This window comes from Crocodylus porosus, unplaced genomic scaffold, assembly GCF_001723895.1.
Source record: "Crocodylus porosus isolate Cpor-Errol unplaced genomic scaffold, CroPor_comp1, whole genome shotgun sequence".
NCBI lineage: Eukaryota > Metazoa > Chordata > Crocodylia > Crocodylidae > Crocodylus > Crocodylus porosus.
Window position 1 is genome coordinate 20,102,316 of NW_017728950.1, and position 19,812 is coordinate 20,122,127.

At 42.6% G+C, this 19,812-nt stretch overlaps 1 protein-coding gene across 1 annotated transcript in view; it reads left to right on the plus strand.

Annotated features, from left to right (window-relative positions):
* The window catches only part of MFSD7 (major facilitator superfamily domain containing 7), a 53,509-nt gene extending 35,800 nt beyond the window's left edge, over nt 1-17,709 (plus strand). Inside the window, exons 4-10 of the mRNA XM_019555215.1 lie at nt 936-1,012; nt 1,128-1,265; nt 2,963-3,079; nt 6,607-6,759; nt 8,781-8,938; nt 11,030-11,142; nt 17,523-17,709. Coding sequence (XP_019410760.1) covers nt 936-1,012; nt 1,128-1,265; nt 2,963-3,079; nt 6,607-6,759; nt 8,781-8,938; nt 11,030-11,142; nt 17,523-17,677 — 911 coding nt within the window. The 3' untranslated portion in view covers nt 17,678-17,709. The remainder of the gene's footprint in view (nt 1-935; nt 1,013-1,127; nt 1,266-2,962; nt 3,080-6,606; nt 6,760-8,780; nt 8,939-11,029; nt 11,143-17,522) is intronic.
* Nucleotides 17,710-19,812: the final 2,103 nt, after the last annotated feature.

Sequence of the window (19,812 nt, forward strand, 5' to 3'; positions counted from 1 at the left end):
CCCCCCTATGGTCCCCTCCCCCCTCCTCCAGCCCCAAGACTCCTTACTTACTGGCAGTGGAGCCTGGGTCCAGCTCCCTGCTGCTGCCTCATGGGCAGGCAACATGCTTCAGCACCAGGGCAAGGGCTAACCACAGAGATGCTCTGGCAGCCAGAGCATCTCTATGGAGGACTCAGCCTCCAGTTGCCTCAGGGCACAGTCACCCTGCTTTTTTTTTCCTGCGGGGTTTTTTGACCCCTAGATATCCAGGAGTCTAATTTTGCACCCATGCTGCAAACTTGCAGTGCAAGGAACATTTTCTCGTTCCTGCACATGCCTCTTGCAGTGTCTCAAAGGGGTTTGAGATGCTGCAAGAAGCACCTGTGGGCTTGTCTGCATGTGCCTTGTGAGATGAATTCAAAACAGTTCCAAGAATAAGATATTCAGTTAGTGCTGATGGCTGTAAAAACAATATGTTGTAATATGAGAGTATATGAAAGAGTATTTCAGCTGGTATTGTAATATGCTATATTTCACCTGCACTTGGACGAAGAACATCTCTTCAGAGAAATTGTATTGCTAACTGTGCTGCTGGAAAACAACTGAACTGACAACTAGCATTATCCCTCTTTAATTTCTGTTTTTTTCAGTAAATCACTTACTGGGGCAGCATTGAAAGAGAATGGGGGGGGAAAAAGGCTTGGTATCACACATTTTAAACCAGCTAAGAAAGATGGACTTGAGAAAATTTTGAGGTGATAAAACGTTTTTTGGAACTTTGCCCTCCAGCTGTAACTTTATTGATGTCTTTTTTCTGACCTTGCCCAGCCATGGGTATACTTAAACTGAGGATATTGTGTACTTGCTACTGAATTGGATGGCTTATTACACTTTTATAAATGTGCATTTTTCTATTATATACAAAAATAGAACTGTCTCTTTTTATTTCAATCTAGCCAATCCCTTGGGCATGCTTATAGCTAACTTGGTGTCACCTGCACTTGTGTCTGAAGGAAAGGATATCCCAATAATGGTAATGAAAGCTGATTAATTAGTATTAAGTGTCTTTTGGATTCATTACAATGTAGTATACTCAATAACATTGATGTTGGATGAACTATTTATATAACTCTACTTTGGGCTTTTAGCTTGGAATTTATGCCATTCCTGCAGTAGTAGCCTGCATACTAGCAGTAGTTGGTATACATGACAAGGTCCCTCCAACTCCACCATCAGCAAGTGCTACAAATTCTACCTCCCAGCCATTTTTCACAGGCTTGAAAATGGTAAGTGTATAGTAAAGCACAGTAAATTTTACTCCATGGTCAAATGTGCCATCTGGCTTCCATAATGTCACCTTAAGGAATACAGCTGCTGTGGTTACTGGTCAGCAGGAAAAGGGCTGTGCTGATGTTTGCTATCAAAATTACTTCAGAATCTCTTTCTCACCAAAGGCTGGAGCTAACTGGGAGCAGACTAAGTATGTGGATATGGGAGCACACAGTCTAGCACATCACTGCTTGGACTGGGATCCATGCTAACAATCTCAGGCAGGTGGTCATCAAGTACTTCCGCACAAAGCAAAATATCCCTACCCACCAGCTCAGTCATTTTTTCCCCTCCAGAACTTGTTGTATAAAGCATGATCACAACAGCTATTATTTCTGTACACTCCTCAGAATATGGATATTACTCCCTGGAGGGGTCCCCATTACTGGGACTACAGTCTCTGAATGAGAGCTGACCCCTTCTTGGAAAAACCTTACAGATAAACTGGATTTACTCACTGGTATAAAAGGAGATGTTTAGAACTGGCCTGGAAAGATACATGATTGTTGGAATCTGGAATAAAATTCTTCAGATCAAGTCACATGATTACGTGAATGGCTGCCAGGGACCCAAGAAACACAGTGGCACTGAAGAGCCCTGTTCACTAGCCCTTTTGTTCAATGCAGTCCATATTTCATTCATTCTCTGACTGGCTTTGCTTAGGATTTAAGGGACCCACTAAACTACCTTAAAAAGAGCAAACTTTGATGCCTTAGCAAGCTGTTTCTAAAATGTATAACTGCATCTATCTTTAATGGGTTAACTCTCACAATAATACTTGGTGCATCTACATGTGCAATTAATGCACCTGAATTTTCTGTGCAAAAAAATTCAGGCTTATTAAAAGCATTCCCTGCTGCACATCTGTGTGTGCCCCTGTCAGGAGCAAATTGAGCCCAATAGGAAGAGCCCAATCCAGGGCTGCTCCTGTCCTGTTCTACCCCCCTGCAGTAGCCAGGGGGAGCTCCAGGTTCCTTGCTGGTGCTCCATACCCCTGGCTGGCAGAGGGCACAGGGGCTTAGCCCCACGCTCCAGAGGGCAGTGGGGAACTATCTCAGCTTGGCAAGCAGCTCTGTCCCAGTCAGGGGGGAGATTGGGTTGGCCCCAAGCTTTTTGGGGGGAGGGGTGTTCTGCCTGGGTTGGCAACTGCTTCCTAGCCACATGGAGACTGGGATGCGTCCCGATCTCCACAGGGCAGGGAGAGCTGTCCTGGCTGCCAGGCAGCTGGCTCCCAGCCACTTGGAGATCAGCACCCATCCCAATCTCCATGTGGCTGGAAGAAAGTGTCTCACCGAACTGAGACAGCTCTCCCTGCCCCCTGTGGCCTCTTGCTGCCTAGGCTGATGGGGAGCAGTTTGCTCTGGGGCAGCATCTACACGAATGGTATGGCACATTAGTTAGTGCACTGTTTTTCTAGTACCTGTATCTACAGGTACTCGGAAATGGCTCATTAGATAAATATACTGTGCAGTAATTGCTGCGCACATGTAGATAATGATGCTGTACTGCGCATTAGATTAGTCTAATGCATAGTAAAGCATCTCAGATAGACACACCCACTGTTTCCTGAACTAGAGTAGGGCCAGGAACCTGGTACAGGTTCTTTTGCTAGTTTCCTTTCCATTTGTTTTAACCAATACTTTTACATTTGCAGCTTATGAAAAATAAACCATACATCATCCTGGCAATCTGTTTTGGAGCTGGGATTGGGATTTTCACCTGCTTTTCAGCTCTTTTGGAACAGATCCTCTGTGTAAAGGGGTATTCAAATGTAAGTCCTTTCTAGTTGCTGAACATTACTTGTTATACAGTTAAAATGATCTGTTACTGACTACACAAAGTGAGATGAATATTATTTTATTGTTTTTCTTAATATTTAATAAATGACAAACACCAAATCTGTTTAATATCTGGATAGGACATATAGGGCAGGACTGCAAGATTTTAAAGCACTGTATGGTGATAAATTGTGGCTGCAGGGAACAGGATAGCAATATTCTTAAATTTCAACAAGGGAAAATTAGACTGAGTATTAAAACTTTGTTACATTGCTTAACTACTGGAACAGATTGCCTATAAGAGGCTCTGATAGCTCCATCACTGAAAGTTTTTAAATGGAGATGTTTGTCTAGACAAACATTTGTCTGAGATGGCTTATACAGAAGTAATCCAGCCCTGAGCAGGGGTTTGGACTAAGGACATTTTGAGATCCCTTATTTTTTATGGATCTTTATATTCTATCAATATTCTAGATTATCTGCAGTTTAATTAGTGTCCTCAGCTACATTAGTGCTTGTAAATTAAATACTTCTTTCACTGGATTTTACTTAATAAAGACTTTGGGTTCCTTCCCATGGGGTGTCATAACTACATGCATCTGTAAGCTAGTCTCAAATGCTCAAGCTGAGAGACTGGATGGAACAAGAAGCTGAAAACAAAACAAACTGATCCCTTTGTTTTCATAAGTATTCCTGGCTAAACTCATGTGCACAGATAAATTCACATGTAGCTTATACTTTATGACACCACAATATATATTCCACCAGAGAACAAGCCACAAGAGGGGTCCTAACCAGTCTGGAAGGTCATCAGTCACAGAGGGTACAAACAGACCATGTCTGACATCTCATTTGTGCCACCATAAAACTTTTTATGGTGGCACAAATGGTGAGCAAATTGACATTGCTACCTTTGTCATGCTACATCAGAGGAAAATCAATGGGATAACAAAAATTAGTAATAGATTCTGCCACTTATTGCAGCAGATATCCATTAGCTTTGTGGCAGAAGAGTGCAAGCAACCTGAACTACCTGCATTCTCCAGTCACCCTGGGTACTTGTTCTGATGGTTTGAGGGCCCCTCAAGCTCTTGGAGCACCTTCCTGGGATTACCTTGCTTATAGGGAGGCACTCTGAGGAATATTCTGACACCTTTCTGAAAGTAGACAGTGGAGGTTCACCACTGACAGAGACCTGCCCCTGATCTCCATAAGCAGTCTTCATAAGTGGGGAAAGCCTGCATGGGTCCTGGTGTGCAGGCATGGTACCTGGGGCATCCCTGGTGATCTGCATCTACTGAGGACCCACTTACTCAGTGAGTGGGGAAGGTTGGGCTTTCTCTGCTTACCCAGACCTTCCCTGGAGATCCCACGAGCAGATCTGGGTGAGTGGGGAAAGCCATCAGGGGATGGAACAGGGGGCAACATGTGTTTCACCAAATGAAGCAGATCAGCTATGTTGCAACAAATTGTGGCCCAGCTGATCCTCCTCATTTGGTGATATCTATTTCTAGCCTAACACAGCATTACTACAAAGTTCTTGCTCTTCCCTTTGCCCAGGATATGATCTCCAGAGCAACTCAAGGAGGGAGTTCTCTAAGATTTCTTCTTTCATGCCCAGAGCTTACTCAAACCCTGTTACATTTTTCTTCCTACATAACTGAAGTGCCCAACTCACCGTCATGTTATCACGATGGCTTGCCCTTACCCTGGTCCTGTCTCACCTAAATGACCTCAGACTGCTTTCTTATGTTGCATGGGCAGTAACTTTGTGCTTGAGCCTGTACAAAAAGCTGCTGCCACAGCAAACTCTCATCCATTAGCCGCATTATGTCAGCCCTTCTGAATCATGCTTGGGCTTTCCATTAAGCTGCACATGAAGGTCATAAGTACAATTCTTTCCTTCAAGGCTGTGCACACTGGAAAACCTTAGCCTACATCCACAGCAGACATGGGCTCCTGGATGTTTCCTCCACCTCATTCCCTGCCCTTTTTGCTGTGCCCAGGAAACATGTACAGATATTATTTGTTGCATTTCTTTCAAGCATCTGACTACTCTCAGGATGGTCTTTAAGCTTTAAAAAGTGTTCCCAGATCAGGTGTTCTTAACCTTCAGATAGTAACTCCAGGTGGCACTCATCATGGTGTTGACACAGATTAAGTTAAATAGCAGAGGGAAAAATGGTTTGTGCTTTAACTCCAGGTAAATGAAAACATTTGCTTAAAAATGGAGGATGGTTGTGAAGAAGGGGCAAAGAAAAATGATCAGAACTAACTTAAGAAACAAAAGAAACAGTTGAATGGATAACCTAACAGAAGAAAAAGACCATTCAAAAGGGAAAAGGATTGTTATTACCTGTGGAATGCAGAGAGTTTAGAAAAGATAGAAGGTAGATTGTAATGAGTCAAAGCCATCATCTGTGTTTTTATCTACTGTTTTCCATCTTTCTCAACAAGATCCAGAATATCAGTCACCTCCTCCAAGAAGGCTATATTATAATATCCTGCACCATGAATATATAACTGGCAGCAGTCTGGTATCAAGGTGCATGTAGGGCTCTTTCACAGCTTGCAGCAAACTGTGGGGTTCGACACCCTGGAGTGCCAGATGTAACAGTAGAGATGTGAAAATACCCTGCTAAAGAGAAGTTGCAGTTTAATCTTATTACTTCCTGTTGCAACCCCTGTGGACACAGAAAAGTAAATTATCACCTTCCTCTTTTTTTTTTTATTTGAAGACTGTAATCAAATACAGATTCAATTCCAGATTAAATCATTCTAGTTTTTCAATCTTTCCTCTGGTCTTGTTCTCCAGACCTGTGGGCATACGGTGCAGTAGAGGTGGGGCTGTTGGTCCGGGGATGATCGTAGGCACATAGTGCAAAGCCTCCTTGGACACAGTGGGGGCAAGGGGTTGCAGGCAAACAGTGCCATGGGGATAATGGAGAAGTCAGGGGGTGATCACAGGGTTATGGTGCAGTGGAGGAGGCATGCAATGCAGTATGGGATGTGTTGCTCACATGGGCACACAATGTATTAGTAGGGAGACCATGGGCATGCAGTGGTGGAGGGATCTCCATGGGGTTTGCAGACTCTGGCCAGTTGGAAGTAGGATAGCCCGGATTCAGAGCTAGCTTAGATATCTTTGCATGCCACTGCCAGTCAAATTAGGCACATTTATTTTGTGGTGACTGCTTTATTCTCCAGGGGTTCTGTTATCTCAAGTATGTCAAGGTAAAATTGATCAGACTGTAGCACAGATCCATTTATCCAGGCTGCTGTCTTACTCAGTCACCCTCACAGTGGAATCTGAACTCTTCCTTTTGATATTTCTTACTATTCTAGGTGTGCATCCAGTGAAGTGTTCAGGAATTGTGATAAGTACAGTGCAAAAAACTTATCAAACAAACAAATGCCTTGTGTTTATAACAGATACTTATGTTGCTTATGTCAGTAATATTGAAAAAAATCTCAGCTTCCAAATCTAATTGGCCAGTCATTAATTTCTTCTGTGCTATAGTTCTTTGCAGGCCTGAATGGTGCATTGTTCATTGTGTTTGGTTTACTTGGTGCTTTTCTCCTGGGACTATATGTTGACAGATCAAGAAGATTTATAGAAACTACCAAAATCTGTTTCGGTCTGGCTGCATTAGCCAGCATCGTATTTGCAGTGGTAAGTTCATTTTCACACTTTATCATATTTTCAAAGAGATATCATTAAAGCCTGTTTTTTATCATTACCTGATAAATTACACAAACTCCAAATGACTTATTCAGCTATTTAGTTTCTTTATGTAACATGGTATTTGTAGTAGCTTTATATTCCTTGTTACCACAGGTGGAGATGGTTCCTTACTGACAGAAGCATTTTCATGAACATTGTTTCTACCCTTACATTCATTTTACAACCTACAGCATTGTACAATCTGCTTTATTTCCCTCCATCTGGGAATAACTCATACTAATATTCCACTGGATGAGGTAGATTATGAGCCTTAGCTAATGCTGTGGTAGCTCTTTGAGAGTATACAGCATTAGATTACTACATAATATTAATTTAAAAAATTCTGTAATGGAACATCCTAAACATACCCATTCCTTTTCCCTGACTGTGATGGTGGCTAATACCAGATGATGCAGGAAGATAGGACATACCCTGTAAAAAACAAACAAACAAAAGTCTAAACTTGATGAAGAGGCCAGTGCTGGGGGTAATCTTTTGCTGAGCCTATTCAGTAATCAGTTTGTACCCTGAACTACATTAGTGAGGGTTTCCTGGTAGTTCACTAGACCCCGCACAGGAAAGCTGCTGAAACTTGATTACAGAGCTTTATGAAAGTGAGAATACCCAGTGGGAAATAGAACACAGCACTGTCAAGTGAAACTAGCTGGGATCAGGCCCACAGAATGGCCATGTTTACTGGTTACCAGAGCTGCCAAGCTTTTGCTCCTGGATAAACTAGTAGTTCACACTTCTGTCTCATGAAATGTAGCTCACCTTACAAATATGAACGAATTACACCTCACAATAGTCTCTTAAAAGGTATATCTTTAACCCTACTTTTAAAAGAATAAAAAATAGAAGCATAAAGATTTAAGTACATCTCCAAGGTGATATAAATAGTCTGAGTTAGAGCTATAAATTAAAACCAAGATCTCCCAGGTCACTATATTTCAGCATTAATGTTAATTAATGTGTGCATTCACTTCAGCCCAAATCTGTATTTACGGAGTGACAGAATGTAAATGATGCTGATTTGGAAGAAACAGGCAAACTCCTTCCAATGTTTTGCTAAACTCACATTGAAGACAAAACTAATCCATCTGAAAAAAAATGCTGGACAAATCAATTTGATGATTGAACAGTTATGAACATGGATTGTGGATGCGCAGTCTATTCATGTGCTTGACACCTCAGTACCTTCCTAGATCCCATAAACCAGTATAACTAGGGAAATGGGAGCATTCTGGCTGTTGACAGGCCACAAGTTTCCTCCTAGCACGCCAATTGGCAGAATCTTGTATTCAGCAGTAATGCCACTACTTTGGAAAATGGAATGAGGTTTGTTAGCACTGAACATGAGATGAGAAAGGTGGTGGTAGCACACAGAGCCGTCAGACTTATCAATTTAGATTTTATTTTATTGGCTGGACAGTGCTTTTCTCTGTACCACTAACTCTGCTGAGGTCAGGGTTTCATGAAGTGAATTGACCAGTACAATTTATGGGACCATTTTTACAACTTTCTGTAATAGCCTCAAGGCCACAGGCCTGTAAATATTTAAGAAATTAAGTTTTATTTTAGTGGACACTTACGTGCCCAACTTCCTGTTTTGGAACCAAACTTAGGAGTTTTCAGAAATCTCTGGAGGCTGAACCAAATTATGGCTGAGGTTGCCCCTATGTAAAACAGTAGCCTGCCTTTCCATGGTGCTTGCTCAGCCAGGAGGGATTCAAACATTAGAAAAACAAAACTATTAATTCCCTAACCTAATTATTCACTCAGCTCCACTATAGTGGGGCGTGAATAGCTGTTTGAAAGCATGAAAAGAAAGAGGAATGATTTTTTAGTGGAAGAAAGAGGAAGTATATACCAGTAATGGTGTGTACTGGGTGTCACGTTGAATTACTGTGGAAACTGACCATGTAGATTGGCTTAACACTAAGGCTTTGGTATTGTATCTCTGACTGCAGATGACAAATTTCAGAAATCAGACTATTCTTTTGGCTTTGAGCTGCTCGCTGTTTGGGTTCTTTGGATTTTCTGTCTATCCGGTTGCTATGGAACTGGCTGTTGAATGCTCCTTTCCGGTGGGAGAGGGTACATCCTCAGGCCTGATTTTTGTATCGGGGTAAGTAGCCGATTTATACTCATTTAGAACATAATTCAGCCATTGACAGCAGGCAACAGAATTAATTTCTCCTTTACCTGTCCTGAGTTCTAGTCACTGACAGTTTCTTCCACCTGTTATCCACAGTTATTAGTGCAGGTTGGTGCTGATAGCAGCCAACTGTCAGGGCATTTTCATAAATAGAGGGAAAATAGATACAAGCCACTCAGCTAATAAGTGATGTATAGACTGATTTGCTTCCACTGGCAGCAATAATTTCATGTTGCCAGAGAGGTGCTGTTCAGAGCCCAGTCCTTCCCAGGAAAACAGTATAAAGAGAGTTGTAGGCTTGGTATATGGAAGGAGAGCATGAAGGGAGCTCAAAATGCATCCTGCTCAGTATGCTAGTGGGTGATAATTCTTTTGAACATCTGGCTTTAAAATGGAACTGAAGCTATGCATTCCCCCAGGAGGAGAAGAAATGTAAGTTCCCCGGGCAGTGGAGGGTATGTCAAGGATAAATGCGAAGAAGTCTGCATAATGATTTGTTGCAGATCCCAGTACATGACAGTATGCTGATCTATGACAGCCTACACCCCTTCAAGAACCAAGGGCTTCCTTGATTTGTCACAGGTTTGGACACCTGTTCTTTTAATGAAGCAGATTGGAACATTTCCTTTTATGGCCCTGCCTGAAGCAAGTTGTCCTATCATGGGTAGCAGTTGTGCTGATTCAGTAATAAGGGTGCCTGCACATGAGTGTGGAGGCTGCTCCAATGTGTTGCGATTACAGCATGTCAGAGCAGACTTGATTAACTGAGTCTGCTGGAGTGTGGTAGTTGCTGTGCTCCAGCAGCCTCCCAAATCTCACGTATCAGCATCTCCACACTTCAAAACGGTGGTGGGGGCACTTGAACTAAAGCTCATCAAAATTTGAAGCATGGGGATGCTGATACACGAGACTTGCTGAAGTGGAACATTTGCCCCATGCTGGGAAAATGTAAAGCTAGTAAAACATAAGGGAACATGAAGAGTCAAAACAGCGAGAGACTGTCCCATTTAACTGATTGTGTGGTTTGTTATGACTCCACTCAGTTTCCAGCAGGAGAAAACCCAACTGCTACCACTCCTCTTTGTGGAACAGGCTGAAAGATAGATTTAAAAAGTATTCTTCTCCAATCTGTAATTCACTAACAGCCCAAGGATATGTGTTTGACAAGTGGCAGTGGTAGGTCTATAATCCAGTTATTCACATATAGGCAAAAAGATTCATCTGTACATCTCTGGGAAGCACTGATTCACATATAGGCAAAAAGATTCATCTGTACATCTCTGGCCCACTACTCCACAAGCCCTAATACTTCAGCAGGCTCATGTGTGAGAGTGAGTGCTACTGATGTCTGTCTGCATATAGATCTGTGTACAAAGTCTCAGAATTAGTACATTTAATGTATGGAAGTTTATTCATATGCTTGTCTTCACAAAACAAAGGCATGACTTGCAGTAACTGCATATGGAGTATTCCAGTTACTACATATGGAAATGCTGTTTCCAAGACTGGAGCATAAAATGTCCTTGTGGAAACAAATGACCACTCATTTATTCCAATCCATTATTTCTGTGAGATAATGCAGGAGTGCTTATAAGCTGTAAAGCTTGCATAGTTTACCAAGCCCTTTTGTGCAGCGTAGACCGAAGATTGGACTGGGTTTATGGATGATGATTTCTCTGTTGCACAGCTCATGATATTTGTACCACTTGTGTGTTGGATGTGGATGCCTACAGATCAAAGTTGGGTCCCAAATGATGGTTATAACTGCATACTTATTGCTACAAGGATGATCTCATTGTTGCTAATGAGCTGTGCTGGGGAGTCAGAAGGGATCTGGCAAAGGATGTATTTATCATAACCTGTTTGGCAGGGTGGACCTGGGTAGTCATACAGAGAGAACATGAATGGGTGCTTTTCCAAACAAATTCTGCCAGTATGGCATGTAGGTAACTTACAGCTAGAAAGGAAAACTTAGCTTTCTCAGAGGACAATTCTCCTCCTGTCTGAGGGCCAGGCCTTGGTTAAACTTTGATTAATAACTGATGATTCTTTCTTCCACAGTCAGATCCAAGGAGTGATCATGATGAAGTTGATGCAAGCCCTCACAGTGCAGATTCCTAAGGATCCATTTTCTACTTGTGCTGGAGATGAAGGCGGGACAGTAGATTGGATAAGTCAGTATCTATCCATTTCTCTTAGAATTCATTGCTGTGCTTAGCGGAGGGGTGTCCTTTCTGATCACCATGCTGTTTAGGGCCTTCCTTTTTTACCAGTTCATTCCCAGCTTTGTTTTTGGACCAAAAGATGATTACTGGCCTATGTCCCTCACATGTACCTGCTGGCACTCTCCCAGCATATGTCACCATTACCCCACTTCCTTTTGGAATGGTGAAACAGAATGCCCCTCATGTTACTCACAATTTCAGTTTTAATGATGTGACAGGACCCCTCTCCTCCCCCTGCCCCCTGTCAGCCAGAGCCATGAGGGTACAAACTCTCCACAAAGTAAGATACTCAAGTACAGGACAGCTAAATTTAGGGATAAAGAAAAACCCCACTTAATTAGGGAAAACAGTGCAAAATAACTGGGGAAGACAGAACACAAAATAAATGTTTAAAACATACTTTTCACTCTCATACCTGGCCAGCGCTTACTTCTTAGTTCCCAGCTGATTCTAGTGGTAGGCAGGAAACGTCGCCATCTTTGCAGCAAACTCCTCCTAGTCCCCAAAGGTCTCAGCTTCTCTGCTGGCTCTCAGCAAGTTGCCTCTGGCCCACTACTCAAGCCTTTTCAGTTGCTGTCCCCATGTGGCAGACTTCCTGTCTTCACTCTCTTGGGCTTCATACAAGCAGGCTTCCATGGAGTCCAGCAGGCTGCAGGCACACCCATTCCTTCTTCAATCTAGCCATTAACCTGCCAGAACAAAACCCATCCAGGAAAACACTTTCAATATATAACATGAAACAAACAATACAACCACATAATCATCACAATGACTTTTCCACCCACTCTGGGAAAACTTTACCAACCAAGGGAGCACCAGTTCTGACTAGCAAGCAAGATGTACTATCCAAATAAGCCAGACTTGATGAGGATAAATATGACCTGACTGATGAAAAAGAATATGCTTACTGAGAAATGTCTCCTTTGCTCTCTCTAGTCACAGTTGCCCAGTTTGTACTGACTTTCATAATAATCCTTCTTTCTTCACTACTCAACAGGAGAGGGCAGCACTCAGGTGTCAGGAGCAAGGAAAGAGTTCTCTGTAATGCATGCCTGGAGTTCTGAGCAAACTGATGGCTGAAGAACCACAGGTCTTGTTGAATTCCCTAAGACTAGTTACATTGCTCCAGCTGGTGCTATTTGTAAATTGTCCCAAGGGACAGGACACAAATGGCTATCCATAGACTGCCAGACTGTCAAGGGTAGACAGTTGTTTTGGGAAATCAGAATTTCTAGCCATTCTCCCCAAGATTCACAAAGAATATTGATAATCACCAGTAGGAAAGGCCCAATATTTCTGCAATGAAACTACCTGCCATTCAGTTAGGTGGGCTCAAGATCTTGTTATTTCCTTTGGAAATGGCTAAAAGTGATTAATTTGGCAAAGGTAATAGAACAGGGATGGGCAAAATGGCAGATCCAGACAGCAGCCAGACTCCATTTCCCAGCAGCCCCTGCCCAGAGAGCTGGGGCCAGTCTCCAGGGGGGACCCCAGCTGCAGCTGCACCATATAGAGCAGAGCTGGGGTTGCCATGGAGACCAGCCCCAGCATCGCAGGGCAGGGCACAGCAGGGGGCTGCTCAGGAGTCCTGGGTTCTTGTGGCAGGGGCAGCTTGGTCCGGGGCCAGGGCAGAGCTGCGATCTGCAGCCTGCATGCTTGGGGCAGGGACACTCAAGCAGTGGATTGTGGCTCTGCCCCCAGTCAAGACCACACTGTCACCATTGCAAGGAGCCAGGGCAGAGCTGTGATCTGCAACCTGCGTGCCCTGGGCAGGGCCATGCAGGCAGCGGATCATGACTTTGCCCTGGCCCCAGACCAAGCTGCCCCGTTGCAGGGTCCCAGGGCTTTGAAGCAGCCCCTGTCCTGGCTGCCACATGCCCTGCCAGTGCAGCAGGGGCCAGTCTCCATGGCAGCCCCAGCCTTGTGCTATCACAGAGCAGCTGGGATCACCATGAAGACTAGCCCCAGCCATGCAGCAGGGACTGCTGGGAAATGGAGTCCACTGCCAGCGGGATCCAGCCTGGAAGCCGGACTTTGCCTGCCCCTGTAATAGAAACTGAAGTTGTTAACATGCGAGAGATTTGTCCCACCAAAAAAAATATGAATATTGGACAAATTAAGGTCCCTGGCATATTTCACATTTATGAAATGTGTCATTGGATGCTCCCTGGTCCCTGGCTGCACACCCACCACTTCCATTCTGGAGCATGTGGCTGGGACTGGAGAATTCTCTGATGCATATGTCCCTGAACCATAGTCAGTGTGAACCTGGGTGCATGTGCACCACAGACAAGTCTGCAATGTGGACATCTGGGCTGGGAATGGAGGACCCCCCCAATTCGCAATGGTGCAGGTAGATGGGGATGAGGGAGCTTCCCCATCCCCAACCATGGGCAGATCTAGAATTTTGAAAAGGGGGTTGCAGATACTGAGGTTCATCATCACATATAAAAACAATGCATATTTTTTCCATTTAAAAATGCACTAGAAGCTTTACCAGTATACTAGGAGCCCAGGGTTGTACTAGTCAGTTTAAGATCAAGGTAAAAACAAATATAACTTCATTGGAATGAGTTAAAAACAACCTGCAAGGCTGTGAAATAGGAGCTTCATTACCAGGAGTAGCTGACATCGAGCAGAATTGCAGAATGAAGCTTGACTGATGGAATATCAAGACCATTAAAAGAAGAGAGGGTCATTAACACCTGTGGAATGAAGTGTTTAGAAAGGATCAGGTAGATTATAATCAGCCATATAGTTAACTGACTCCCTCAGCACTGCCTAACTGCCACAGCCTCCCTCAGCACAGAAATGCTGCTGCCACTGACAGGCAGTTTGTTTTAAACCTTGGGCAGACCAGCAATCAATGGGAGAAGGTGCAAGTGCACCACTGCACCTCCTCCTGGATCCACCTGGTTCCCAACTGCCTGCTCTCAGCACACATGGACCTAGAAACACACAGACTGTGAACTGGGGAGCTCCAGGCTGACACACAGCTGGTTGGTGAGGAACAAGGACTAACACAACGTAATGTTTCCCCTTTTCTTCCCAGCCCTCTTAAAAAATTCATCTGCTTTCTGTCTACAATGCATTGTATCATTCCACATGTGTTCAAGTCTGTTCCGGTAAATGTCTCTGCACAATTACTTACACCATGGCACGGAGACACTTAGTGCCAGATCTGTTCCACTTATTAGGCACCTAAGTGAACTAAGGCACTTTAACATAATCCTATTCTACTCTGCCTGAGACACTGAAAACTGTTAATACAAAACTCCTCTTTGCTGATTTTTGTAACAGTCATAACACACAGTCTTAATAGTCATGTTGACTGCTTTTTTGTGGGGGGGGAATGGAAAAGGATGAAGTAGGATCATACTAAGACATCTAAAAAGTAGTTAGGCAGACAGGGTTCTTTGGATGAATCTGATATCTTCTATTAGACCAACTTAAATAGTTGGAAAAAAATTTTAAGCAAGATTTTTTTTTCAACTATTTTTTCCCCAACTATTTAAGTTGGTCTAATAAAAGATATCAGATTCACCCAAAGAACCTTGCCTGCCTATGTCCTTAGACCAACATGGCTACAACCTACACCCCTGTAAAAAGTAGTTATGCACTTTATAGGCAGATTAGACTGGCCGTTGGTAGCATCTATGCATATAGAGAAGGAAAGCATTTTCTTGAAGTAGCATAAAGGTGAGATTACAGTTTCAAGGATCAATCTAAACACTTATTCACAATCAAAGCCAAAATCTTTAAAAAAAAATTAAGGTGAAACATTGTCAGGAAACCCCAAAAGATAGATGCATCTGTACCATTGCACCTTTGCCTATTTTGGTAGTGTCATTTAAAAACAAGTGCATCCGCTTTGCATTTATCATGCAATATTAGATATATGCACACAACTTCATATTATGCTTATGATAATAGACCATTACTGTTAAAAGAAAATAAGTTTGCATTTGCAGACCTCACACATGGTATGTTTGGGGTGCAGTGCATTGTGGCATTCTTTCCTCACGGTGTTGGAAAAACAAATGAACGTTGGAATTATTCTAGTTTCCTCACCAATGGGATGGTGCAAAATCTGAACCCCTACGGGCATGGCTACATATCATGCAACATTGTCGTAGCAATGTGCTATGGCGACATAACAAATATGTGCATCTACACATGGAAGTACTTCCAAAAGGAAGTACTAAAGCATGGTGAAGTAACAACATTGCCATAAGGCAGTGTGTAGATGCACCCTAAAAGACTACCTTTTTGAAAACATCTAGCCCATTGTGACTATGTGAATAATTAATAGGCACTCATCTTCAACCAGCAGCATCTTCTTCTTTAATTACAGTTTAGCAATAATATTATTAGATAGAAAACAAATTTAATTGCAAGCAAGCATAGCTGACCTCTATACATAAGCAAACTTTCACTGGTGCTGTTTTAGAATAAAGAACATTAAAAGAACATTGCTTTGATTGTCAAGTTACATAGTTGACAAGTAGAAAGTACCATTATTATAATTGTCTATGCAAACCTTATTCCTGTCATGTGTACATTCATCTTCAACACTAAAAGGGGTAGGTTCCTGTGGAACCACGTGATTAAGTTGTTAAAGACTATCATAATGTATCCATGCAAGATTGTATGAACAATCTTAAATATGACATTTCCTACACTGAGTATTTTTTCTTGAAACATTTTCTTTAAACATTTCATTTTTAAAATGCTTTCATAAGTTTTTAATGCAATTTCCTAGATTTCTTCAAACAAACAAACATTCATTTTTGCACATTTGTCACAGCCCCACCTGCACTGTAAGTAGACTTGCATCCTGAGTCTTCAGCATTGCAGGACAGAGTACTTTCACTAGAGCTACAGCATTTGCTAATTAAGTGGTGCTAAAAGAAAGCTGTTATCCTTAGAGGAGATAAAGGCAGATGTCTCCCCTTCTTACGAGACATGATAGTGCCTTTCTGTGTGTGCTGTACCCAGAGCAGTGTGCTGTACACCCAGTGCTGTACCCAGGCTGCTAGAACCATGTGCTGTGTCTACACTTTAACACATTATAAGAGCTGTGGATCTCAGAACTTGAGACAAGCAGGCATTGGATAAATTAGCAAATTAAAAACCAAAAAACAGAGCCTTACAGACCTTATAAATAAGATTCATAATTGAGATGATGCCATGTAGAATAGAGTTGGGCAATTATTTTGGCTGAAGGGCCACTTAATGAGTTTTGGTGAGCTGTTGAGGGCCTTACACACAAAGTCTTTCAGAAGACATAATTTTGACAAATTATAAGTAAAAACACCAAATCATATACTAAAAATCAAATATCTACTATAACCTCATTTCATTTTTTTTAAATTGTCCTGCTTTATGGGTTTTTTGAGTAGTGTATACAGAGGCAATTGCATAATAGCTCAAAATACAGCCTTGTATATTATATGGGGGGTGGGGAGGAGGTATGTGCAGGAGGCGTATGGGGGTGTGTGTGTGTGTGTGGGGAGGGGTTGTTCATTGTGCCAGGTGGCCAAATGGGTGGAAGGCAGCCAGGAGGTGGAGCTGGAGCTGGAGCCGGAGCCCCCTGTGAGCAGGAGGCACCTGGCTGCAGCTTCCCTCTACCTAGCTTGACATTTGCTGCTCAACATACATCCCCATGGCTTCTCCACGTTACCTGCTACTTGGAGAGGCACAGCAGGAGCAGGAGGAGGAGGAGCCACTGGAGGCAGGGGGGAGCCAAACAGTACCTGGGTGGCTGCAGCAATAACCCTGCCAGGAAGCTGACCACACTGGCCGGGGCTGGGTGCATGCAAGAACACGGCCCCATATAGAGCACTGCGGGGGGAGCTGTGGGCTGGATACAGTCAATTGGTGAGCACCTACTCGTGGGCCAGGCCCAATCAGTTGGCAGGCCACATGCAGCCTGCAGGCCATATTTTGGCCACCCCTGAATTAGGAGGACTCGCATCTTAGTATATTATATCATGTACCAGCATCCAGAAGAACACAAAATCTGGGTATTGTATGTACGTGGATTCTTTGTGCGTTATTGAAATGCAGCTGTCTCTGGTACAGAAAAGGCAGCATCTTACGTTTCAACAGTATTGTTGAACACCTTGTTAAACAGGGAAGTGAAGACACCCTCGGAGCTAGAGAGGCAATATTATCCAGGTGAGAATTTCAGGACACAGCAGGTAGTTTTGTGTCTCAGGGTCTTGAATGAAAAGACAAAAGATGGGGACTTGATTCTACATCTCTCTTCTAAACCAGTTGTCTAGATAGAGCTGGATATTAACTGTTACTTGTTTCTTCTTATATAGACTCAACACTGGGGATGGCTGGAATACTCAGTGCTATTGCCTGCTTTTATGTCATCTTTTTCCACACTGACTACAGAAGGCTGCATGCTGAAGCATTTAATGGTTCCTCAGTCAACAAAATAGAAGATAAGGAAGTCATAGCTCCTGAAGTCTAGAACATCTAGACTTTATCATACACCGACATGCTCTTTGCAGATGATCAGCTAGCACACTGGGATTGTTAGGTCTTAACTATAAGACGAACAGTGATCTTAACTTTGGCAGAAATGGGCTAGAACACTTCAAATAAATCTCTATTGTGCGTAACTAGTTAAACTAGACCTAGACTAGACTAATTTACAAAGCTGGGGGTGGGAGAAAATGTATTCATGCTTTTGAAATCATGTTCATTCAGTTCTTGAGCAAAGGAGGATTGGATAACTATGTAAATAAAATGAATGTTCAGCTGTAAGAGTGAAAGTTTAAAAAAGGTGTTAGAGAGGAAACATGCATCGTGTTTTAAGTCCACCTATAAAACTCCTAAAGTTTGACATGAGAACTTCATAGGAGGAGCCAGTTTCACCACACCCAGCTTTCATCTTTTGGGCATGTTGAAGTTAGAATACAGGACTAGAGAGATACCCATGTCCCCTGAGTGTTAAACCAAGGGTGAACTTCCATCAGTGGAGTGGTGTGGAAGCTGGAAGTTTAGCTTTTCTATTTCTGTTCACGTCAGCAGTGGTTTATTGTATATTCTGTAACAAGCACTCATATTGCACTCAAGAACATGTTTTGATAATAACCTATGACAATTTACCTGTCAAGATGAGATTAAAAATATTTTTAGTGCCAAGTACAAGAGAAATTAATAGTCAGAAGATATTAAAATAATTGGCTTTTAATAACAACGTTCCACTACCAATTCATGTGTCATCTGTTCAGTGGTGCAGAATATACATTTCTATTTTATCTTATACCACTGCTATTTATTCAGAAACTCTTGTGTATTTTTAATAGTTTAAGTTTAACAAGAAAAGGAACCTGCCAACTTCTGGAGGGTATTCATATTACCACCAGAGTGCCCAACTAACTCTAGCCTGCACTTGTAGTAAATAATAAAGGGAGAGTACTGTGAAAGAGAAAAAGATGGGAGAATTTCAGATGCAGCCGATTGCCTGCAAAATGAACATGGCATGGACTAATAATAATTTAGGTCATTTCTCCAGCAGGTCCTGTTTGTGGCTAAGCTAAGACATCAAGGCAGGAGCAAAGGCAACCTCTCACTTGGAATATTCATGTCCCTGCTGGCCATGGAGTTCCAGCCACACCTTGTCCCCATGGCCACCACATAGTTCAAGGGGGGGTATGCTGCATTTCTTTTAGGATATCCTATATCTGCCCACAATCCCAATTAGTTCAGCTACAGTTCTGCTGATACAGTATATTAGATTACAGCTCTCTGCTACATTCCCATTATACACTAAAATTCATAGGAGGGGAGAAAAAAAAATCTCTAAAACACAGGCTTTAAGTAGGTGAGATACTACAATTCAAGGCAAAACTGCTGTAGAACATGACTGTATAAGCATCTGACAAGCTGTCTTTTAGTTTGTTGAAAAAAATGACAAATTAATCTGCCCTTCCTAAACCTTCCTGTACTGGGATCAAAATGCACTTGATATATCATTACTGTTTTTTCTGTCTGCACCTGGACAGCTATGAAATTATATAATGTGCTTCTAAATATGGCTGGCTTTTGGCTCTGTTACTGTGTATATTGTAGGTGTGAACATGCATAAAGTGAACTAATCAAAATAAAAGTATTACCTCGCACCCACAATATGTATTATAGGCTATATCTCAAATGCCTTAACCATCTACTGGTAACTGAATTGTGGCTTAAGAAACATCACCACTACAAAACAAAACCAAAAACCAAATTCACATTGTTGCCACCCAGCAATATTTGCTAACACAAATTTCTGATGTCAAATACTGAGGAATACAAGGCACAATGAGTCTCCATAATCATACCGGTCAGTTATCATACTGGTCAGCAGGAGTCATAGAATCATAGAAGTTGGGTTGGAAAGGACCTTGTAGATCTTCAAGTCCGACCCCCTGCCTGGGCAGGAGAAAAAAAACTGGGCTCCCAGCCAGGTAGGCATCAAGCCTCCTCTTAAAGACCCCCAGCGTAGGAGCGAGCACCACTTCCCTTGGAAGTTGGTTCCAGATCCTAGCCGCCCTGACCGTGAAGTAGTTCTTACAGATGTCTAATCTAAACCTACTCTCCAACAACTTGTGGCCGTTA